Below are 23,835 nucleotides of genomic sequence, written 5' to 3'. Positions count from 1 at the left end.
TTTCGACAACTTGCAATTTTCGTAAATCGCGCCGATAACAAATTTATGTTTAAAATTAGAGACCATGAAATTGTTGCGAATATTTCAGACTATTGTCAGAATATTTCATGCAATTAAGAATTTAATAAGCCATACCGGCATTTATAGCATAAATTGTTTATTTACTGCGATTATTTTTTTATTATATTAATACTTCACAAGTTGTACCGCAAAACCGCGAGAGTGTAAATTATCGTAAATTTCTCAAAAGTAATTTCCGCAGTTTGGTGTAACATAATAACGATGATATAGATTTGCGATGAATTCACTATCATAAATTTCGATAGAATCAAAATTTGTCGCATATCAAATAACCGACGTGCAGCACATTCGCGCTGTTTAGCGATCAATAAAATCGCAGTTTAATTAATTTTATATAGATATACGTAAATATAGGTTATATGAAATGACCTTTTGCCAGACATGCAAGCGGTTTCCCTGTAATATGCATGCGAGCCTTTCGTACGAGCCGAATTAAATCCACTCCAATGAATTTTTTAACATTCTATTCAAAATATTGTATATCGAATTATCAACTATCAGGGTACCGTTTAAAATTTGACCGATTTCACAATTCGCGGTATGAATTAATATTCAGTTATTCATTCGGTGCATATCTTTCTTCGAAGCTCATACCTCAAATAAAAACATTTATGCGAATCACCCGCGAAAGGGCAACACCCTACAATTCTGGCATATAGTAAGTTTTGGGAAAGCAAAAGGAGAAGAAAAGAAGGGGTAAAATTTATTCACCGGAACTTGACATCAAGAGAGAAAGAGAGAGAGAGAGAGAGAGAGAGAGAGAGAGAGAGAGAGAGAGAGAGAGAGAGAGAGAGAGAGAGAGAGAGAGAGAGAGAAGGGAAGCAAAAGTCGCGATTGGTGTTACGAAACGACACAGGTGAGGGTGCAGCGATAAATCAAGATAAACTTATGATAAACAAATTAGTCGGCGCGCGCTGCTGCCCGTTACTGGTGTTATTGTCTATCGTATATCTCGGTACAAATTACTGGCCGTCCTGAACACCGCGGGCTAACTGCTGTTCTTAGGTAGTCTTAGTGTTGCGCACACGTACGGGGGTAGAAGGATATTTGAGGGGTAACTCGGAATTAATGTACCACTTCCTCTCCTTTATGCAACCTCGTATTACACCGTATTAGAGCAGCTTTTCTACACGGGGTATGTCAGACCTAATAAATACAAATATTATAACAAGATATTTTTCAATAAAATTGGATTATTTCCTTACAGACATTATTCCTTACAAACATTTCTTAGAATCATTTCGTTTTAATATATTATTACAATGTAAATTCAATAATTATAATGTCTCAACGCTACAACAATTGCCATTCAAATTATCATATAAATTATTTTAAGTGCAGAATGTACGTTGATCTATGTATCTCGAACAAATTGTTCTCTCGCTCGCTTCCCGAAGCCCGCTCTGATTGCGAGTTGTACGATAAAACGGTGCGGCGGGGCATCGCTCTAGCAAGAGTGAATAAGCGGAGGAGAAGCTAATTTTTTAAAGAGCACCGCGAAAAGGGAGTGCGAACAGGCAAAGCAACCCCGTCCGCGGCCACTCCGTCCTTTTCGTCTCCCCCCCCCCCGTCCACCAGCTCGCCGCCTCTCTGTCTCACGCTCGCTTTCTCTCGATTCGATCGCGCACGCAAGCTGTTGGAAGAGCCTCAAGCCTGCCAGCTCGTATTTCTCGCCCTCCAACAAGATACCAACCACCTCGGCGCGGCGGCCCCATCCACGACTTTGCATCACACCATGTCCCACAGGCATACGTTCGTATACGTATTCACCCACACCCGCGCGCGTACCTTAACCGACAGCCACCCGCCGGCCGCGGCCGTGCGCGTGAGCATGAGCGAGCGTTGTAGCGCTGCAAAGTGCTATCTGACTAACCATCTTGCTGATCCTTGGCCCGAGACGCCGAGCTCACGCGGATTGTGAGAGAGGGTGAGAGCGAGCGTAATGGGGTGGTGGTCCCTAAGTCACGGATAGCTTAAAACAGCGCCAGCTTAAAGACCTTCTTGTGCGCATCTATCTGAATTTACAGCGTTGCGATTACCAATAAATCCATCTACAGCCAAAAAATCCGTTAGGTGCACTGGTCATAGACTAATACCATCACATGATACAACACCAAATAGATGTGTTATAATACTGTTGTATGAACAAGGAATTTACTTAAGGAAAGAGCAATAAAAGAGGTGGAATTAATACGACATGTATGATAAATAATTCATAATACTGATATAGATTGTTCCTGGAAAATTTAAGTACTATAAGTTAGACGCAAAATCTTTTTTTTTTTTAATATTGTCACTTTGAATTAGATAAGGTTAAAGGAAAGTGTTGAAGCAATTGTGGTAGGAGAAAGAGGGTAGAATAAGAAAAGGTAGATAGAAATAAGTGTTAAAGTTATATGGAAGAAATATGAGAGAGTGTATAAGGTTACTTGTAAACCAAGTCCACTTCTTAACTTAAGCTGAAGTAATAAAGATTGATTGATAATATTGTCACTATCAAACCACGCATATATCTCGAATGCGCAAAATTAGAAAACAAAATGTAAAAATTTCAAAATGTTGCGTCGCCTGTACCACTTCAAAGCAAAAATTAACGCTTCATGCCGATTTGAAGCAAATTAATAACACGTGGTAATTACAAGAGTAATCACGGTGCCGAGAACGTTATCGAGCTTAACCATCGCTGTGGCTCTTGGCGCGAAACAAAGTGTCGGTGAGGAAAAGCCGGGATACGAAACCATACGATTGTAGAGAGCTTAAACTGCGCGAACTCCGTCTCGAACTCCGCGGGCAACAAACGATTTCCGTCCCTTATACTTAGTCTCAATACTTAGAATACTTTGGTTTACTCTTACGGTTCGCGTGATCTCCCTCGAACTTCATCGCTTCGCATCGTTTCTCATGGGATCATTCGATGAAAAGGTATTTCGCGAGGGGTAGTGCCGCGCACCGCCGTGTCATTGGAGAACGAGTTCTTTGAACCAGCGATGTCATTAATCAACGGAGCGCATTAACTCGTCAATTTTACAAGATCGAAGACCACGATTAACATAACACGATATCCATTGTCGAACATAATAAAAGAAGCCTTGAAACTCTTTGCTCTGAAAAGAGCAAGAAGTAGATTCAAAGGGATCTGTTAATCGCAGTTCTTAATTTTCTTAATTATGAATAGGATTGCAAATGACTTTAGAAGAATTATATATCTGAATTATCGATACACAAAGAGCATAACAATAATATGATATATTTTGCCAAAAATACTTTAATTTTTATTTCTAAATATTTCAAAACTTTAGATAGAGTATGTGTTGGATGGCATATTTAGACATTATTTCAACCACATGTGTGATTTACAATAGCTTTTGATATTCTTTACCACATTGCACGTTAAATATTATAGAGCACGCAAATAAGTTATACTTTTTAATATCTTTTTATATGTCACGTATCTCGCTCTTTTACGCGGAAGCATACTGATTATACTCACTGTACCTACATATCTGCGAAGTTGTGTCTATTCGTTGAGAAAAAGGTCCGAAGTGGATTGTACAACGAAAAAGCCCGCGCGCGTCCGGTAAGACCCAAGACTGCACGAGGCCTCTCCTCAAATATTAGCGGAGGTTGCCGGGGTCTCCCTTTGAATCAGAATCCCTGAAATTTCTATAGCAAATAATCGGAGACAGCTGGCTCGATGCAAAATCAAGTAGCGTAATAATGCTCCGAGACTCTACGACGGGGAAAATAAAGCGAGAAAGGAAGTCGCGGCGGTTCCATTGAATTCGAGGACGTTCTCGCGCTCTCTTCCGTCGTCCGTATGTCAGTTACGTGGGAGTAAAATTAAATAAATTTTTACTTGTAGCTTATGCAATATCTATATCCGCCTAAATATTTATCATTTAATTTATGAATCAATTTATCTCTCGATTATTATCATATGATGGAAGTTTCTACGCAATTATTCCCAAAATTTAAAAAAAATGCGAGCGTTTATTATGAATCCACAATTTTCTTAGTTGTAGTCCTCAATGCAAAAGTAATATAAATTACAGAATAGTAAATATTACCTTAACCGCATTCGATGAATCTATCCAAGTTAAATTTTTCTCAATCCACGAACACACAACAAGGCAGGTATGCATGTTTATTTTTAGTCCGCAATTGTTTATCTATTTTATTATTGCTGTACACCACGATGACACAAAATAAAAATTTCCCTCTTAACTATTTGAATGCAAGATATTTCAATATATAATAACGAAATAACTTTTAGATAAAATGCACGTAATAAATTTACAAGTGTACATTTAGTTGATCCATGAAAAAACATATACATAGTTACCCCACGTTAATAATAAAACGTGAAATAATAAATATTACTCAACTTTTCCATTTCCAACTTTTAATTTTTAATATTTTATAAATTTTTGTTGCACTCTAATTAGTTATTTAATATACTTTGTTTCCTGCTATGATATCTAAACTTAATTGTAAAATCTCAAGTTAATAATATCTAATCTATTTACACAATTGAAAAAAATGTTTTAAATCTTGCAATACAATCAGAATGTTATGATTATAACAAATACATTAGATTTATTATTTGAAATATCTTCTTTACCTAAATTGCTCAATTTCTGAGAAGCTGCGTTACGTCACACAACTGTGTTTAACACCCGACGGCGAATATTCGATTGCTAATTAAATAATTTTTCGCGCGCGAAATTTTATTTCACTTAGTTTGCAATAAAATTCGCGTAAAATAAAAGCGGCGGATACTTAACACGCTTACCGAGTGTAACTGGGTGGATTGGTCAATAAAGCGATATCAAGTTTTTCGGCCGGTCGTATCTCAACGCTTGGCAATTAACATCGTGACATGTTACCCCGTTTTAACAACGGTGAAATGATACAAGATACTCGATAAATATGCTAATCGCGGCTTCGCGCACTCTTAAAATTCTCCATTCTGCGGTTGTAGATTCAGTTGTTATAGTGTCAGCTGCTCTCGCAATATACGATGAGACATACACGTACGAATACTCCCGCGATGCTCGGACAAAAAGTTGCCGAAGTTACATGATCTCGACACGAAAACTTGAATGACTTCAATATAAATCATATAATAATAAGACTTGCCATATGACCGACATGACACGATAATATTGTATTAAAAATAATAAGAAATATGGCGGACTTTGTATCCAAAATAAGAAACTCTTCCTTTTAAACTATTTAAACTGTGAATGCATACAGAAATGATAAGTTTCCTGAACTAATAATTCAAAATTAACTGTCTATTAATTATCACATCAAATACATTTAAAAATATATTATTGTAGTAATAAGAATAATAGTCAATTAAGAATTTAAGCTTTTCAGGAAATGTGAGTGAGAGGGAGTTTTATGTATTAAAAACCTTTTGTACATTTCAAATATCACAATATTCAGTATCACTTTTAGTGTACTCAATATTACTTAACGTTTCTAGATTAGCAAATTTTAAATATTTAAGATTTAATAGAGCTGAAAAATTATTGTATGTATTCTTTATTACAGATTATCCTTCTTATATATATAGTTGCAAACAAAAGTATTGACTTAGTGCAAACGCTATTGTAAAATAATCTACCAAAGATATATCTTTGAGGAAAATGACAATAAAATGTTAATTTTTGTAAAAAGAATTAAAGTAACTTAAATCGACTGTGACTGGCAATATATAACGTCTTTCCGATATGAACATAGAAAATTCTGTTTATTATACACCGTAGACTAAAGAATCGGTGCTCCATCTTATAGTTGTTATTGCGATAAGAATATTACCACAGCCCCAGTGGTCGAATTGGCACGACACCCGCACGGTATACGGGAGGTTCCGGGTTCAAACCCTGGCTGGGGTAATATTTTTTCGCAATAAAATTTTTAAAAACTATTCAACTTAGAAATTACATCAACTGACCAAAAGCCATGGTCGAAATTAATAATGTCTCGATGTTTGATCCGAAAAAGTGCTGTGTGAATCCGACAAAGCGAGTTGGCTCACAGTTTTTTCTATGTTCATACCGGAAAGACGTTACACAGTAAAAAATTTTGTGTCAATGGAAGTCCACTCTCAATTTTGTGTTAAAATAACTCATTCATCGTGTTATTTTTGACATTTAGAAATGTTATAAATGTCGATATAACATTTCTAAATGTCAAAAATAACACGATGAATGAGTTATTTTAACACAAAATTGAGAGTGGACTTCCATTGACACAAAATTTTTTACTGTGTATATATTGCCAGTCACAGTCGATTTAAGTTACTTTAATTGTTATTCTATCACTGGCGAAAAGAGAAGTTATTATTTTGTAAAAAGCTTTGTTTTTTGTTTACATTTAATTACAAGTTATAGGAATTAATATAAATGAATGCAGTCACAAGAAAGAAATAAAAACGCTTTCCAAGAATGTTTCATCTTTCAACAAATCTATTAGCACAATGAATTATATGTATTCTTGATTAATCCACGTCACTACTGTTGCACGTGGCGCGAAATGTGATTACGTTTTTTGGTTAATAATAAAACCTATCGTCTTTTGTAAAACAAATCCTAATATTTTTTTTACTATTTAGGTTTATTTTTAACTCGGTTACAAAATAACTACATGATAGAGTAACTACATAAGATAAAGAAACGACATTGGGGGAAAGGAAAATTGTATTGAATTTAAAGTTGAAAACAGAGAATACCTAACACATTCACAAATTTCTATAGATAATTAAAAGAAATCGTTATACAAAATCCATAGGATTATCAAAAAATTTCAAAATAAAAAATTTGAGAAGTAATGGGTAAAGTAAACGCCCATCTAAACTAAGTACCCAAAAAAAAACGAAAAATTGTAAATATAGTAAGACAAAATACATCACAGATTGTTACACAAATGAATGAAGAGTACGGTCAAAGCAATAATACGAAAATAATATGCAGAATTCTTTATAAAATTTGAATATAATTTGAAAGCCCAAAGAAAATTTTTTTTAAGGAAGCGTTTTTATTTCTTTCATGTAACTTTACTTTTATTTATAATAATTTATGTAATATATGTATAGTTGAATATATAAGGCAAGGAATAAAAATATTTATACAAGTGAGCAGTTACCATTTTTTTCGAAGACCATTTTACAGTATCAATCACCCAATGCCAATATTTTTGTCCGTCACTGTATACAGTATTCTTTATTTTTCCATATTTGTTCATGTTACGTGAAATGATATCGTCTTTCCCGCGCTGTTATGTAATCTAGCTGTTCTAATCCCCGATCCGAAGAATCTACGGTAGAGCGTAGCGGCCATCGAGGCGGCTTATGCCGCGGGAGAGCATTCGGCGATACAATGAATAAACAACGAAGCCGCGCGCGGTCGAGTGAACTCCGTGAACGAGACCTTATTGGGATATTAATCGCCGTACCAGGCGAACGCTCCGCGTCCCAGAGTGTTTGCACGAGGTTTGAAGAGGCTGCAACACCAAAGCTGCCTTGGCCTCGCTCTGCCCTCCGCGCCTCGCCGTGCTTTTAAGCACAACGAAACGCCCTTCGCGAGACCCCGGCTCCCGTGCCGTGCCGCGCGCGGTGCTTGAAGGCCTTAAGTACTCGCTCGAATACACGGATGCTTCGGACGCACGCTCGAATGCGAGGTACTTTAGGTAGTAGCGCATAGGCCGGGTAGGCGAGCAGGCGAAAGAATCCTCGAAAATAATGGTCGTCGATGGCACAAGCACCGTGTTTATAAAACATGGACGGGGCGAACTAATTGTTCGTTAATTTCCAGTGGCACTTACCGCACCGTTACTGCTTCGACATGCATTTGTTTGTATCGTGCGCGCACATTGTTTTGGCTACGCAAATTGTTACGCCCTACCATGATAATCGTCGAGGCGCTTTCGAATGCTAAATGTTTTTGTCGCTAGCACGACACGTCCGTGTATGTATGTATGTATGCACATACATCTGAATCATTATAAGAGGAAGAAATGAAGTGACAGATTGCTGTGTTTATATAGCGCAAATAGCCGATGTAGTTGTCGGTTAATCATGTTGCTCGCATCAGCATTCTTCTGAAAAACACTCTCGTTGAAAAGTAAACTTGAATCTATAATAAAGTTAATTGTTGTGTGTGGATAAAAAAAATTCAGTAACGAAACAATGAGATATGCTAAAATTTCATTGTATAATATTGTAGATGTAATAATAGTTCAATAATTCAAGAGAGAGAGAGAGAGAAAGAGAGAGAGAGAGAGAGAGAGAGAGAGAGAGAGAGAGAGAGAGAGAGAGAGAGAGAGAGAGAGAGAGAGAGAGAGAGAGAGAGAGGACGGAGAATAAGTATTATGGAATCACTAATTTCTGTATTATAAACGTTTGAATTTAATTCTTTTATAAGTTTTCGTACAATTTTTTTTCCTCTCTCGACATCTTAATACTTTTTTTTTATTATTACTAAAAATATTTATTTCATTATTCATAAAAGTCATAAGAAATTGAGATATATAAAATTTGTACAACGTATGTATACAGTCTTCTTAATACTTACTTTTACTTAAACTTTATTTTTGCATTCTGTTATATTTACAAACATAATTAAAGATTCACGTTCAAAAACTGTTTTATTAAAAGATAATTCAGCTCACAATTATCGTTGATTTTTGAACGTTCATATCCTTTTTGAATATATTTGCGGTTATTGCACGCGACACATCCCGCTTTTTTTTTCAATGCGAGAGAAAGGAGCTGCGACGCGACGGGCGTTTTAATCCATTTAGTACTCTCTGGATGCAGAAAAGCAGTATATATATCTTCGCTTTATCCGTTCATGCAATCTGGTTAATTATCCCAAGCTTTTGATCTCATATTCTACCCTTCGATTAATGAACTTCTGTGTTATAGACTTTGAGGACACGACTGCGTACACGACTGCGTTATGCACTCTCTACCGCAATCGAATTACTCTATTGCTAGACATTTTATCACATAAAAATCGATCAGAATTACGTATGCTTATCAGCGCGATTTTATAATAACAACAATAATAATAATAATAATTTTTTATTATATGGCGCAAGGTGTTTAATATATGCGACTTACATGTATTGTTGTTTCTTTCTATTCTTGTTGTCACAAAGTTATGTAGATATATTTATTAATTTCATTATTTATTTGTATGTTATTTAAATATAATAATAGTAAATGCTTATTGTATAAGTATGTAAGTGCTTATTAGTAAATAAATAAATTCATTTATTTATAAATATGTGTACATATTATACATAAGTACGATTACTCGTTCGAACAACAGTAATAATAAAAATTAATTTAATAAACGAAGACGATGAAAAATTTAGAAATAAAGAACATTGATTTTAAATCAAATGAATTATTTGTTTAATTATTAATTTTCAATCATTTATAATTTATATAAATCTGTATAATTTACTACTTAGGAAAGGTCTACAAATTTAGTAATAACTTGAAAAACGCAACATAAAAAATATAGAACAGACTAATAGCGAATTCGGTTGGACGCACCAGTGCGCACTCACAATCAGTGCACATTAAAGCCGTTGTACACAAATCAATATAAAGTATATGTTTAATATAAACAGGTTAAGTCACGAAATCCTTATTATTCTTTATTGTACTATTTCATAAAACATATATTGGGCATTTTATCAGTCGAAATATTTGCATTTTACTTTAATAAGTATTAGAGATTAAATCAGTGTATAATGACTTTAATGTGCACTGAGTGCGCCCAACCGAATTCACTATTACAGTTATAATTCAATTTATTACCAATTTCTTAAGATAATAAAAAAAACTTATTCTAAACTGCATGTTAATACTTACAGAAATTGTGAAAATATCGCCGTTTAAACTGACCCCAGAAACACAGCTCACAACACAACTTTTTCTTTTTCTATAAGCCCGAAACACTTTCACCGACTTCCGATTAATTATCGAAAATCTAACATCGAATATACTTCAAGATTTGAATAAAATTCATTCCTATTAATCACGGTGTGGTTCTTCATACAGTTTTTCATACAGTTCTTAACAACTATACAAATTTATCGCGAATAATTTCAGATCACACGCATCGTGACGCGAATTAACGTCATCGAGTTCAAAAGATTTCATTTTCATTGCAAAAATGAATCTTTCGTGACGATTCGGTGTTCGACACTTCAGTAATTAACTTTACATAATCCTGACTGTCCGACGGCATCGTCAAGATCCGTTAATGTTTCAATCCACTAATCGTTTCACACATTCCATATTTATAATCACCAACAACCTCCCGTTTATTAAACTAGTCCTTCCGTCTCATTTTTAATTTACTCCTAATCATCGAAACATAAATAGAATTTCTCTGGTGAGATAATCAATTATGATTTGAAAGTTCAATCTCGAAGAATCATTCTATAGCAAGAGTGATGTTGTTTAAACATTATTATCGGTGAAATCTCAATTATCTTCGTGCACCGAAATATCTTTTGCACTAATCGATCTCAAGATTGATTTTCTCCTTGCTCTTTCTCTCGATTTCTCTGTAAAATTCGATAAATTTTATCCGAAAGTTTTTAATCTCAAAACCGTGTCCAGTTGATTCACTGATCTTTGGTCAACGTCACATCCGATACACGACTCAGATCACTTCCGGAAGTATTCCCAATAGCAGTCCGGAATCGACGAATCCGACGATTCCCGATGGGATGGATCGTGGATGGATCGCGGCGACGACCCCGAGGCGACGATTAAAAACGCCGTTCGCCGCTGGTGAGGATGACGTGTGTGCGTCGCTTGCTAGCGAGCCGCGAGAAGGTTCCAGCTGCGCCGCGATGGGTGAAGGGAGCGAGGGAACGGGAGAAAGCCCAGCAGCAACCACCACTGGCGTGGGCGGTACGATGGGCGGAGCGATACGATGGCCCATCCTCGTTGCTCGACCGGCGTTATCCCATAAAAATTTTCATCCCCGCGTTTCTCATCCCTCCGTATTCGCTCTTTCCCACTTTTATACCTATCGCGGATGTCGCGGTGTAACTATTTCGTTTCTGTCTGCCGCGCGAGTTGCTCGAATTCGCGGTGGATAGGGTAAGGTGCAATCGACATCAAAAGTGCAGACGAAGGATCGCTCTCCTCGCTTTCGAGTTCGACACTTTGCATCGATCCCCTTTCGGAGTTCTGCTCCTTCTCGGTCTAATTCGTTCACTGCCACATCGACCACCACCGACCCATGTCGGTTTTAAAAGCCGGATATCGGTGATATTCTCATGCATTATCTCTTTTTAGAACTTGTGGTGTAATACCATGCTTTTTATCTTGGATCTTTGAACGATAGTGACAAGATAGATTACTTGTATTTCCTGAAGAAATTGTTATTTATCCCACAATACATTTTAAAATTATTAATAGTTTTAATACATTTTTGTTAAGTCAATCAAAACGATTTGATTTATCCAATTTGGCAAATTCCTGATAAATAAATAATTTTTAGAAAAATTTTTCTAAAACCAGTGTTATAAATTACGTAAATATTTCTTACAAAAGTTCTTCTACTTGTTTATAATTACTTGAAATTTTTTTAATTGTTCTTATTTATTTATTTATTTGTTTAAAGAAAGGAAGAAGAAGCAAACTCATAATCTTTATAATCTACAACTTATAATCATTCTTAGTTATATTTTTCAGATATCAAATACATAATCTTTTTGAAGTGTCTTTATTTCGGAATACATCATTATATATTTTTGAAATCTGTTATATTTTTATATCTAGATTATTATTATTATAACTACATTTTTACTTTATATTTCTTTGCAAATATTATTTAGGATCTTTTTATACAGGTATCTTTTTTAAGTTTGCAATTCTTAAAACAATTGAAGCATGCCATATATCGATTCGTTATGAATAAATAATAATCTTACATATAATTATATATTGCAATATATATTATAAATATATATTGCTTTTATTATGTTTAAAAACATAATAAACATAATAAACATAATAACATAGTAAACATAATAAACGAAATATATATTTATATATTATATCGTTACAAAAGGCACATCGACATTATTATAAAGTTTGAAATAATTGATTTTGTTTCAATAAGATTTAAAAAGAAAACAGTGTTACACAAAGGTTTAAGTTTTATAATTAACTCAACTGCGTTAGATCACGCACTATACGATTTTTCCTGTTGTTTATAAAATTTATATTTTACTTTAGAATGATTTCTATACCATCTCTAACCATTTGCCAACGTTAACAGAAAATTAAGGCACCAGGCAGATGCGGTAAATATCGGAATGAGAAAAATGGCTGGCACCTGGACGAAGGTGGAAATCCAATTTTCTCCCGCAAAAACATGTGCAAAATGGAGCTGCAGTTACGGCGTTTACTATCACACCCACACGACCTCGACGCTTATTAAAAAAGTATTTATTTAGAAATAGCCGACGCGAAAGGTAAAAGCGTCGGCGGTGAAATGCATTGTAAAGGCAGCTCGTGAGAGGGGTGAGTTGCATCGGCCGCTCATAAGAAGTGTCGAACGAGAAGGATGTAGGAGAGAGAGACAGAGAGAGAGAGAGAGAGAGAGAGAGAGAGAGAGAGAGAGAGAGAGAGAGAGAGAGAGAGAGAGAGAGAGAGAGAGAGAGAGAGAGAGAGAGAGAGAGAGTTCACGTGGAAAGGGAGGTAGATGGGATTTCGACCCCGTGAAGGATCGACGAATGGGGTGGCGAATGAATACCTAGTATGGATTCGCCGGGAACCAATAGCGGTGCGTGATGTCCTCCCTCGTTCGAGAGAGAAACGCCAATCGGGTGTTCTCGCCGTTGGCGTAACTCTTGGCAAGAAGAATGGTGAGGGATGAGAGGAGGTGAGGGGTGAAGGAGATAGGGGTGGCGGGACGGCTCGACGGCTCTACCTGCCTGCCCGGCTGATAAAGACAGACAGACTCCCCTGTCTTCCGTGCCAGATCATACCAGCTTTTGCTAAGACGGCGACTCCCGGTGTGTGGCACAACCACACCTCTACTACCGTCTCGGTAGCCACCTACCTCCACCGCTCACTTACACCCACTTTACCAGCAACGCCGCGATGCGCTTCGACGCCTTTCTTCGAATTACACCGTTGCCCTTTAAACATCGTCTCACCTCGCCTCGCTCCTTCCACCAGTATCAATGCCGCCCTCGCGTAATTAACTGAAGAGGAACACAAATTACGTTCCACCGATAGGTACGTCTTCATCGCTATGTAGATTCAAACGTATCCAAATCTCAAATGGTCTTGAAGACGACGTCGAATGACTGCTTCAGAATGTGTTGCTTCTCAACGTTTCAATATGTTGTCTATGTAATGTATGAAACCTATAATTTTCACTTAAATGAAGTACGTATATATCGCTTATTTTATTTTTTGCTCTTGGGTGATTCTCTTACCATATCGTAACACATATATGTTTATGTATACGTAATCCTATGGAAATTTGCATTCTTCTTCTATTAAACTTTATGTGGAAAGTACATATATCTTTCATTTTTGTATTGAATATTTGACTAAAATTCTTATTCATTAATAATTTTGCAAATTTATCTCAACATAATCTCGCAAATCCTATTGACAAATCTCAAACTGGCGAGAATTTGATTCGGCTCTGAAATGTGACGGCCGGTAAGACTTAATTCGTTGTTTGTCATGCGACACGAGTTTAGCGTTGGCGCACGTGTCACGCCATATGACGAACGTGTATATCACAGTGTCGCACGCAAGCACTTTATACGACACTCGAGAGAGTTCAGGCTCAAACATTGACGCGAAGTACATGTCAATACAATATCTCAATGACGACAGACCAACGATTCGCCAAGACAAAACTTTTATTAATTGATTGAGACAAGATAAAAAGAGGAAGAGAAAAAGAGTACTTTTATTTTTACTTATACGCTTTATTTATAATTTATTTTAATTTAATTTAAAATATTTTCTTAATAAAAAGAGAAAAGATAGTAAATTTTAAAAAAATTATTTTCTCGCGTATAAAATGGCACAGAATGTTTCGCTAATATATTTTTTCAGAGTAATATAAGACAATGATATATTATAAGATATAAATTATTCGCATTTCATATAATACTCAAATTAAATTCGTTTTTATCGTGAACGAAGTGTTTTAGATAAAGATTTATTTATTATAAATTTAGTATTTTTAATTTCAATTTATATGTGTAAGCTACTCTCTTTCTCCCCCTCCCCCCCCCTCTCTCTCTCTCTCTCTCTCTCTCTTTCTCTCTCTCTCTCTGCTTTTAATTAAATTACTTCGTATTTTATATAGCTGTTAACAAATTTTTTATTTTTAGTAAGAATCGCACGGAAGAATCTTTTTTCCAATGTCAATATAAACCAACACTCGACAACCCAAAATATCCGACTGGATGAAAAACAGACCACTATGACAATCACGTGCCACTCTATCAAATATATTTACGAGCATGTACATTCGCGGAACGTAGCCTAGCGCGGAGAGAAGCGATGTTTCATTGCTAAACACGTTTACGTCTAAAAATAAAGAAAGCACAGCTCTTCGTTATAGTCGAGTAATCTCGTTTCCATCACTTCATAAAGTGGAAACTTTGCACCGTTAGTCCGAGCTATTATGAGTGAGCCCTCTTCGTCGCTCATATCCGCATATCCCATATAACCGCCCCTCTCTTCCCGCGCCCATAAGTTTCTCCATAGCAAGGGGAGCTACGACGGACAATATATCAGTTTACAATGATAAAAAGCAAACACAGGATAACGCGAGGAATTACTGAACCAAACAATATGTCCCCTGTCTCTGGAGAGACAGGGCGTATTTCGAGCGGGCTGTCGGCGCCCCGGCTAGCAGCATCCGACGGAGGGTGCGCCGCGCGTATTTTCCTCACAATACGGCCACGACCGTTTTATTTTATGTGAGGGCGCGGGCGATATCACGTCGGCGACATTGAAAATTGTCTCATTATCGCGTGTTAAAACGATTCGATGGTATAATACCGACGCCTCATTAAAGAGCTGTTCGTTCTGCGCGATAATTAAGAGCACGTTTGCAAGCTTGAAATTTTCAAATAAACAACAAAAATTTCTACTTTATCGCCCAAACAACTGTCTAATTATATTTGTTTTAATCTAAATTATTCACGCACATGCTGTCGTTGTCGTTGTATCTTGTTAATTTTTATTTTTTTGCCGTATGTTGCATTATCACTTAACGACTTTCAATACTAAAGTGAAATAAAATTCATTGCTTATATTAAAAAATTCCTTTTTATTAAAACTTTTTGCAACTAAAAGTCTCGAAAATTAATGTTTTTTTTTACTGATATTTTGTATTTTAAATTGCAAAATATTGTAAATAAAGAAAGTACGTCGTAGAATATATTAAGTTATAAATAAGTTTTATTATACAATAGATAATTAATAAATAAAATTAGGAATTTGCTTGAAGGACATTGCTTCATCAACATTTTATTTTGCTCACAAAGTTCCTCTTATAAGGAGGCTTGTATTTTATTTGATGCATAGTTATTAGTATTTATTAGTTTGACTTCCTCATAGGAAGCTTTATGAGTGAAATAAATACATATCATGTAATTCGAGGGAGAAAAGGATTCCCGTAGCATATCTATGGAATCGCCGGGGATCATAAAATTCAAAATTTTATTTAAAAAGAACCCCTTTACCGATTATCGCCAAATTCAATACCAACCTTCCTTATCGATTAAAAAAAATTCAGCCCGATATCTCAAAATTTGCGAAAGTTACAGCGGAAGATATCAAATCCGTACACACACACACACACAAACATTTTATAAAAATGTGATTTTTTTGACGTTTTAGAATATTCGGAACACGTTGGCATAGAAAACTACTAAAAAAAAAATGTTTTACGAAAACAAAGCTTCCTCTATGAGGAAGCAAAAATTAAAAAATAGTAATCGTTTTAAAGTATACAGAGTATGTACATTAAAAAAAAGACATCTCGTAAAATAAGAGCAATAAAAGTAAACGAGGAAGATTGTAGTATATAATATTACTCTTCTTAAATGAAATTAATATTTTTTTTTAATTAACGTATTATAATTCATAATCTACAATGCTCCATATGCTTTTTACATTTCTAATGATTAAACGTCCTCGAGCTTTAATTCGCGAACGATCAGGTATGTAATTAAACATTGGTACCTTTGCATGTGCCTGTTATGTGATATCAGGCTTGTGTAAACACCACCGACTAGTGAAATAAACTTGAGTGTCTACAGTATAAAAGCGCGACGATGAGTATAAATATGGCTATACCGAAATGAAGAAGCTAACCCGGCCGTCCGAGATGGTGGCTTTTCCTCGGCCTGAGCATTTCGTAGGCGATGTGCTTCCAGCGCAAAAGCTCCCTTTGCCTCGCACAGGCAGCTTGTGCTCCGAATCCATTTCTCTCGCTATGTCTCTATCTCCCTTCTCCCTTCTTTCCCATCTATATCTATCCATCTATCTATATCTATCTAACTAACTAGTCTTTCTCTTATTCTGTCTTTGCTATTCACAGATCCAAGGTAACGTCTATCTTCCTCGGTGTGCACTGGATGCACACAAGCCACCAGCAAGAAGTAGACAATTCACAATTAGCAAACACAAACAGAACTACGAGTGGCTTCAAGTTGCTTGGGACGCGATGGCAGCGGGTTTAGCCGGAAGCGAGCGGTGGGGTAGAGGTTTCTGGGATGCGAAGCGACTAGTTCGGCGGTCCCTGAGCGTCAACCTCCTCTACGGAATCCTCATCTCTTCTTGTCCCGCCTCGACAGTGAAGATATATGCGTATACGGGGTAATCCTTAAGTAGTTGCTCATCTCATAGTTGATTGATTATACCTAAAGAGACTTGATATAGTCTTATATGTTATAAAATCAAATAATATACTTAAAAGATTAAGAAATAATTGTTTTAAAACTGTATCGGAAAAATTTTCAAGATAAAATATATTTTTAGTATTATCTTGAAACTTTCTCAATTGAGAAATCTTTTCAGAAATTATGTCTTTTTATATCTACTTTAAATCATTTATTTTTTATTTCTACGATATTAATTAAATAAAACCATAACAATTATTACGTTTATTTGTACATACGATTTCAGATTCTTAGCCTAATAGAATATTTAAAAATTGTAGGAAATTCGGATTTTGTGAAACATATCAACGTACACAACTATCGAACAACGTTATGGCCTAACTTTTAGTTGCAATTTTGTAACTAGAAGTCAAACTAATTCCTTGCAAATTACAAATTATGTATGTTATTTAACGACTTTTGTCTACATTATTATGCACAAAATTCGATAAATATCAAAGATATTATTTAATATTAATAATGAGTAAATAAATTACTGGTACATTGAGGTACATGTTTATCGATCTTTCTTGTTCACCCGTTATACACGCATCAGACTCTCACCGTTGCGTTGGAACACTTGAAGCTCCGACCAGTTACGGCAACAATAGGCTTTGTCTTCGCGCCGTCGGCGCTCGCAAATTGGTAGAAATCTTGATTAAAGGTGCAATTCTCTCCATTGCTGACTGCGGCAGCAAATATGAATTGCATCCCTGATGCTCCCGTCTCTTTATATTAGATGAAAATGAAAAAAACATGTCCTTAATCGCACTTGTACAGAGAATCAATCAATGATTCCAATTGCATTACTGAACAAGTTAAACTAATTCGTCTGTATCTTACGTTATAACCGAAATGTCTTAATAATCAAACTGAAATTTATTTTGTTAAATATAATTTTACTGCTAATTTCGAATTTATAATCTTGTATTGATGAAAAAAATTCTCTTAAAATGCAATTTTTTAACAGATAGTATTGTATTAACATTTGTGTACTGCATTTCAAGAAACTACAATACTATTCGGTATGTTTCAACAAATTTCGGTAAGTTTCAATAAAATTACTGATAAAATTGTTTTATTTTTGCTTCCTCATAGAGGAAGCTTTGTTTCCGTAAAAATGTGTGCGTGTGCGTGAGCGCTGCGTGAGCGTGTGCGTGTGCGTGTGCGTGTGCGTGTGCGTGTGCGTGTGCGTGTGCGTGTGCGTGTGCGTGTGCGTGTGCGTGTGCGTGTGCGTGTGCGTGTGCGTGTGCGTGTGCGTGTGCGTGTGTGTGTGTGTGTGTGTGTGTGTGTGTGTGTGTGTGTGTGTGTGTGTGTGTGTGTGTGTGTGTAACGCTTTTGTTGTCCGTTTATGCTCTAATTTCCGCAATTTTGAGATATCGAGCTCAATTTTTTTTTTAAATGTAGAGTATTATTGAAGGAAAGTTGGTGTTTGGCGGTGATCAGTAAAGGGGTTCTTTCTTTATAAAATTTCGAATTTTTTGAGAAATGTTCGTGGCTGCTCTAACTTCCGCAAATTTTGAGATATCAGGTTATTTCTAATTCTATTATATTCTTCAGTCTTTTCTACCCTTATTTCTTTAGATTAGACCCAACTTTATACGCGATTAAAGGTCCATATGCAAAGTCCATATATGGACCATGTAGCCTGAACTCCCAAAGTCAACATCGATTTAACATTGCGTCGATTGTAAAACCCCACTTGTGCTACTAAGCTAACCCTCTATCAATTCATAAAAAATTAAATTTAAAATTAAAAAAAAAGTGTGCAAATTAGAAACTTGCACATTACTTCCTCATCATTACAGATCGCTAGCATTGCTCCTATTTTATTTCGCTCATAAAGCTTTCTCTATGAAGAAGCCAAACTAATAAATACTAATAATTATGCATCGAATAAAATACAAGCTACCTCATAAGAGGAACTTTGTGAGCAAAATAAAATAAGAGCAATGGTAGCGATCTGTAATGATGAGGAAGCAATGTGCAAGTTTTTTACTTTAGATATTATATTATCTCTCACATCCAAGATTTTGTAGTACAAGAAAATGTCTAATTTGTGCGCACGTGCGCACGTGTGCGTGTGAGAGGAGGTGGTATATACCTATCTATTGAAATTAAATTATCCATATTTTTTTTTAATAAAATTTGAAATACATTTAATCTTTAAGGGGACTGGAGGGTCAGATTGCCGAAAAATCGTGCTTGTTTTTGCCAATATTTTGTGACAAACTGAATAAATGTGCAAAAATGAAATTTTGAGGTATATTTAGACAACATATAAAGAGTAGAAAAATATGTTTTATTAACAAATATTCATACAGGATATCTCTAAAGTTTGACCCAGTCCCCTGGATCTCGGAAACGGCTTTAAATATGAAAAAATGTTTTAGATAAAAGTTGTAGGATATTAAGAGGAACAGATAATAAAAATATAGAATTGACCTTGAGTGATTTTTTTCAAGGCCAGGTTAATGTAATCGATATTTTCTTAAATGGAATCCCCCATTTTTTATTGCATATTCTTGTAGCCCTTGTCGAGACGTTTTCACTATAATAAAGCTCTTTTTCGTTAAGAATTTCCTGAGATATTTTAAATTTTGTCATAATACTTTTAATATAAAATATATCTCGTAAAGTATTTCACTAAACTCCGTTGGTCACATGGGCACCATAAGTAGTGTTTACAATATTAATGGCAAGTTCACACAACATACAGATTTCGAGATAATTATAGTGACAACTCCGCCCCAGTGACGACTCCGCCTCGGTGACGACTCCGCTCCGGTCTCCCCTACTTGGTACGCGTACCAAATGGTCGGTGTTGTGGGCAATAAGCAATACACACCGGTATACGGCGAGACGAAACGATGGCTAGGTTACTACACAAAGGAACGTGCAAAAAAAATGTATATTAACGTAGGATTTATTTTACATGTATTACAAAGTGGCGCGCTTCTCTTATCGCTCTGACGGACGGAGAAAGACAAAAGTAGTAGACAGTAATCGCGAATGCGTAATATAAAAAGTACAGTCGACAGGCGCGCTCTCATGCGGATTCTATCAGTTTTACATATCGTAGGGTGTCAGTACTGTTTCTGATTAGTGAGCGCTCGCGTAGGTGTAAGTATCCAGATGGCGGTCATTATAATCTCCAACACTCCTTCTTAATTACCGCTGGCTGTCATTATTGTGATAAACCAATCCGATTTATAAATGATAGTAATTTTGACACTCCCAATGGCTTAGTTAGTCCATCAGCCAACTTCCATCTCTTCAGTTGAGCAGTAGAGTAACTTCATCTCACCAGATCGGCCAATGCAGTGCAGCTCCACACTGCGTTGTCTGCGCCGAGGCTGGGAAACAGTCTGGCCATCGTTTGGGCTCGTCACCTTCCTGTTTCGGAAAAGAAGGAAGATTAAACTCGCAACGAAATAACAATGGATAACTCGAAACTCCAGATTATCCAGACTAATTTAAACAGAAGTCGGGAGGCACAAGATCTCCTCTTACACCATGCTGAGGAACTGGGAGCTTTGATATGCGTGGTGTCGGAGCCCGCCCGCACGCCGAGCTCCCAGCAATGGTTTCGCAGCGATAATGGACTTGCCGCTCTCTTTATTAACGGTCGAGCTGCTCTTCATCCCGCAGTTTTGATCGCGAAAGGCCATTCTATTGTTGTCATAAGATACGGCAACATTTATATAGCATCTTGCTATGTCTCGCCTAACGTAGACTATAATGGATATGCTGGCTTTCTGGACGAGCTAACCACTTTGTGTTCCGGCATCCTGAACAAACATCTTCTTATTTGTGGAGATTTCAACGCCCACGCAAGACTTTGGGGTTCGCGCCGCCGGGACTTTAAGGGCGACCTACTCGCGGACTGGTGGCTCAGGCCGACGTTCGCCTGGCAAATGTTGGGAATTCGCCTACCTTCATGTCCGCCCAGGGTAGCTCTGTTATAGATCTCACCTGGGCTTCTCCAAGCCTGTTGGGGAAACTTCACAACTGGACGGTTCGCGATGACATGGAGTCACTCTCCGACCACATCTATATTACTTTTGACATTTCTGATCGTCCTCCGAGAAATCCTATAACAAGTCAGGCTCCACGTTGGAGCTTCCGTAATATGGATGTGGATCTGTACAAGGAGGTCCTCGAGTGGACATGTGCTGTTACTCCACTTGACGACGAATACTTGCTTCGGTTTGGACCGGATAAGTGGATCCACCGGAGTATCGTAAACGCTTGCGAGGTGGCGGTCCCGCGAGCCCGTAACCGCGAGCATGGAACATATTGGTGGAGCCGGGAAATTGCATGTCTCAGGAGATCGGCGATTGCGGCGAGGAGAGCGTGGACGAGGGCCCGTAACAGGGACACGCCTGATGAGGTTGCGCGGAAACGTATGGCCTTCCAGTTGGCAAATCAAGAGCTTAAGTCAGAAATCCGCAAAGCCAAGACTAAGTCCTGGCAGGAGCTAGTCAAAGCTCTGGATGACGACCCGTGGGGCCTACCTTATAGGATCGTGATGAATCGACTACGTAGGTCAACACCCGGACTTACTTATACTCTTGAGCCGGATGTATTGGAACAACTTCTAAATAATTTGTTCCCTCCTGGCAACCCACTGAGAGATTTGCATTTGGATGGTTCTGGTGAGGTTGTGCCGCGGGTTACTGTGGGTGAGGTTTTAGAGGCCATAGATGCAAAGAAGAGTTCGAGTACGGCCCCGGGACCTGACGGTCTTAAATTTGCGGCGCTTAAAAAGCTACCTCCGGGCATGAGGCTAAGACTCGGCCAGTGTTACCACGTATGTTTGAAGTATGGTATTTTTCCACCCGCGTGGAAAACAGCCGATTTAGTGCTGATTCCTAAGGGTGAGGCTCCTCCTCTGGATCAGGTCCCGAAGGCAAGGCCAATATGCCTGCTTAATGAAGTGGGGAAAACTTTTGAGCGCGTTATCGCCGGCAGGATGCACAACTTCTTGGAGGAGAATCCACCATCCGACCTATCGAGTAATCAATTTGGCTTTCGCAGGGCGCGGTCAACTACCGACGCTCTGCGCCTGTTCAAGGAGATTGTCACTGTTGCACGTGATAATGGCCGGGTCGCTCTTGCCTTCTCGTTGGACATCGAGAACGCGTTCAACTCCCTCAAACTTCCGGGAATCAGAAGGGCCTTGCGGGTCAAAAATTTTCCAATATATATCCGCAAAATAATTGACTCTTTCCTTACTAATAGAAGGATCAGGTTTAACACCAGCGGTGGACGACGTTTCCTTCGAGTAAATAGAGGCGTTCCACAGGAATCTGTTTTGGGTCCTCTATTGTGGAACTTGGCGTATAATTACGTCTTGAGAGCCCTGCTGTTCGACGATTGCCATCTTATCTCTTTTGCGGACGACACTTTGCTGGTGGTGGTTGCCGATGACTTCGACAACGCCTGCCAGTTGGTCATCGAGTGTCTGGAGAGGCTCCTCATAAACATCCGTTTTCTGGGCCTCCGCGTGTCCTGGTCTAAATCTGAGGCCATGTTCTTCGGCCGTGCACCGCGGAATTCATCCTTTGATTTTGAGGGAGCTAGGATTTGGATTAAGAATTCTATGAAGTACCTGGGTGTCCATATCGACAACAAGTGGGCTTTTAACACCCACTTTAAGTATCTGGCGGAGAAGGTCGGTAGGGTCGGGCGAGCGCTGTGCGGGATCCTCCCAAATCTTAGGGGACCCATCGAATGCAAGCGTCGACTCTATTATAGTGTTATAACATCTATTATCCTGTACGCCGCCCCTATTTGGGCTGACGAGCTGCGAAATTCTGGAAACAAACAACGTATCCTGCAGCGCGCTATTCGACTCATGGCCCAGAGGACCATAATGGCCTATAGGACGGTCTCGTACGAGGCGGCTACTCTGCTTGCGAGAATTCCGCCCATTCATCTGTATGCCTCTTTTATCAGCCGGGTATTATCGTCTCAGGGAGCTTAGACGGACTGGTGCCTACACAGTGGATTCTCCGTCGGACGTGCGTACGGAGGAGGAGTCCGTTCTCAGGAGAGAATGGGCAGCACACTTGGAGCGCGACGTATTGCCTGGAAGAAGAACCAGAGATGCGATATTGCCTAACCTGGTTGCTTGGCTTGATAGGCGGACTGGGTTTCTGACTTTTTGTGTTACTTAGCTGTTGACGGGGCACGGCTGCTTCGGGGCCTTCCTTCACAGGATTGGGAAGGAGGAATCCCCGATCTGCCGCTATTGTGACAGCAATGTGCCTGACACTTCGGAGCATACCCTGTCGGATTGTGACAGATGGAGTCTAGAGCGTGGTGAATTGACGGTTGCCCTCGGTCAGGATTTGTCCCTGGCAGCAGTCATTAGAGAGATATGCGGCTCGTGCGAGTCCTGGAAGGCCCTTTCGACCTTTGCGGAGAGGGTCATGTGCCGCAAGGAAGAGGACGAGAGACTTAGGGAGCAACAGCGACTTTATCAGGATCTTGCGGCGGAGGACGACGACCCAGACCCTCCGACTTAAATTTGTATTTCCCCTGCGAGATTTATCATTGTAATTCGTTCTTTTGCGCTCTGTAAATGTCTGTTATATCATGCGGCGTGGGTCCTTCGTGGGCTCTCCCGGGTTTTTCTTTTGGGGGGGCGTGCGCCGGTCGTTCTTTGGGCTGCTTCCCTCTCGGGGTCCGGTGTGTCTCCTCTGGCGACGTTCCCGGATCTCTGGGGGGGGGGGGAGTTCGGCCCTGGGGCGGCCGGCGCTCGCTCCCTCTGGGATG

General features: G+C 38.3%; 2 protein-coding genes and 1 long non-coding RNA gene across 3 annotated transcripts in view; 1 reads left to right on the top strand and 2 right to left on the bottom strand.

Moving 5' to 3' along the window:
* Nucleotides 1-10,940, bottom strand: part of LOC139777233 (uncharacterized) — a 54,183-nt gene extending 43,243 nt beyond the window's left edge. The window contains exon 1 of the mRNA XM_071714534.1: nucleotides 9,974-10,940. The gene's annotated coding sequence lies outside the window, so the exon portion shown is untranslated. The remainder of the gene's footprint in view (nucleotides 1-9,973) is intronic.
* A 4,610-nt stretch (nucleotides 10,941-15,550) lies between these two features.
* LOC139777239 (uncharacterized) lies at nucleotides 15,551-18,871 on the bottom strand. The gene is made up of 2 exons (XR_011719291.1): nucleotides 17,617-18,871; nucleotides 15,551-17,034 (listed from the first exon to the last, which is right to left on the bottom strand). It is a non-coding gene; the product is annotated as an uncharacterized lncRNA (long non-coding RNA).
* A 1,621-nt stretch (nucleotides 18,872-20,492) lies between these two features.
* On the top strand, nucleotides 20,493-21,020 carry LOC139777215 (uncharacterized). The gene has a single exon (XM_071714509.1). The coding sequence runs from the start codon at nucleotides 20,493-20,495 to the stop codon at nucleotides 21,018-21,020; it is 528 nt and encodes a 175-aa protein (XP_071570610.1).
* Nucleotides 21,021-23,835: the final 2,815 nt, after the last annotated feature.

This window comes from Temnothorax nylanderi, unplaced genomic scaffold (genome assembly GCF_030848795.1).
Source record: "Temnothorax nylanderi isolate EJ_2023f unplaced genomic scaffold, tnyl_v1.0 TNYL_tig0141_pilon, whole genome shotgun sequence".
Lineage (NCBI taxonomy): Eukaryota > Metazoa > Arthropoda > Insecta > Hymenoptera > Formicidae > Temnothorax > Temnothorax nylanderi.
Note: the sequence above shows the minus strand (reverse complement) of the source record. Positions and strands in the feature narration are given on the sequence as shown.